Source organism: Sinocyclocheilus grahami, unplaced genomic scaffold (genome assembly GCF_001515645.1).
Source record: "Sinocyclocheilus grahami isolate Dianchi unplaced genomic scaffold, SAMN03320097.WGS_v1.1 scaffold6313.1, whole genome shotgun sequence".
Taxonomy (NCBI): domain Eukaryota; kingdom Metazoa; phylum Chordata; class Actinopteri; order Cypriniformes; family Cyprinidae; genus Sinocyclocheilus; species Sinocyclocheilus grahami.
The window spans coordinates 2,877-3,398 of record NW_015510767.1 but is presented as its reverse complement, the minus strand read 5'-3'; the positions used below and the strand labels follow the sequence as shown (position 1 = coordinate 3,398).

Sequence of the window (522 nt, the reverse complement as noted above, 5' to 3'; positions counted from 1 at the left end):
CACCAAATAATGATCTTTTAAAAAAGCATCACATGACCCCTTTAACATGGACTAAATCTAGAATATCTGCCGACGGGAACGAGTCTTCATACAGATACTCGCTCTTGTTTTACGCATAAGCTCACTTCATTGTGACTTAGTTTGTGCCTGTAATTATTGTGTCGTTAATCAAGACATAAACACTGAAAGATAGTACTTTTCTACAGTGTACGCAACATGAATATAACTTTAAGACGCTCCGCTCCCAGAAAGCTTGAATTCCCCGAAACTAGTCTGATGGTCAAATGAGTGTCAGATGTGGACTCACTCCTCTCCTGCGGCTCTGCTTGGGCTTGGTAAGGTTTTTGGTCACTGGATAGCCTTTATTAAGACCAACCGCCATAGGATACCTGATGGCCATGTCTGAGGAGAGAGAAAAACGCGTTTAAATACAAAATCATAGACAGTTACTGTATGAAAACACTGTTGTGTGTGCCGAGGCGGCTATAGAACCGCTCAAAGTCATTATATACCAATATCCCA

General features: G+C 41.4%; 1 protein-coding gene across 1 annotated transcript in view; it reads right to left on the bottom strand.

Annotated features, from left to right (window-relative positions):
- The window catches only part of LOC107577535 (60S ribosomal protein L36), a 7,133-nt gene extending 6,700 nt beyond the window's left edge, over positions 1–433 (bottom strand). Inside the window, exon 1 of the mRNA XM_016263603.1 lies at positions 308–433. Coding sequence (XP_016119089.1) covers positions 308–400 — 93 coding nt within the window. The 5' untranslated portion in view covers positions 401–433. The remainder of the gene's footprint in view (positions 1–307) is intronic.
- Between the last annotated feature and the right edge of the window lie 89 nt (positions 434–522).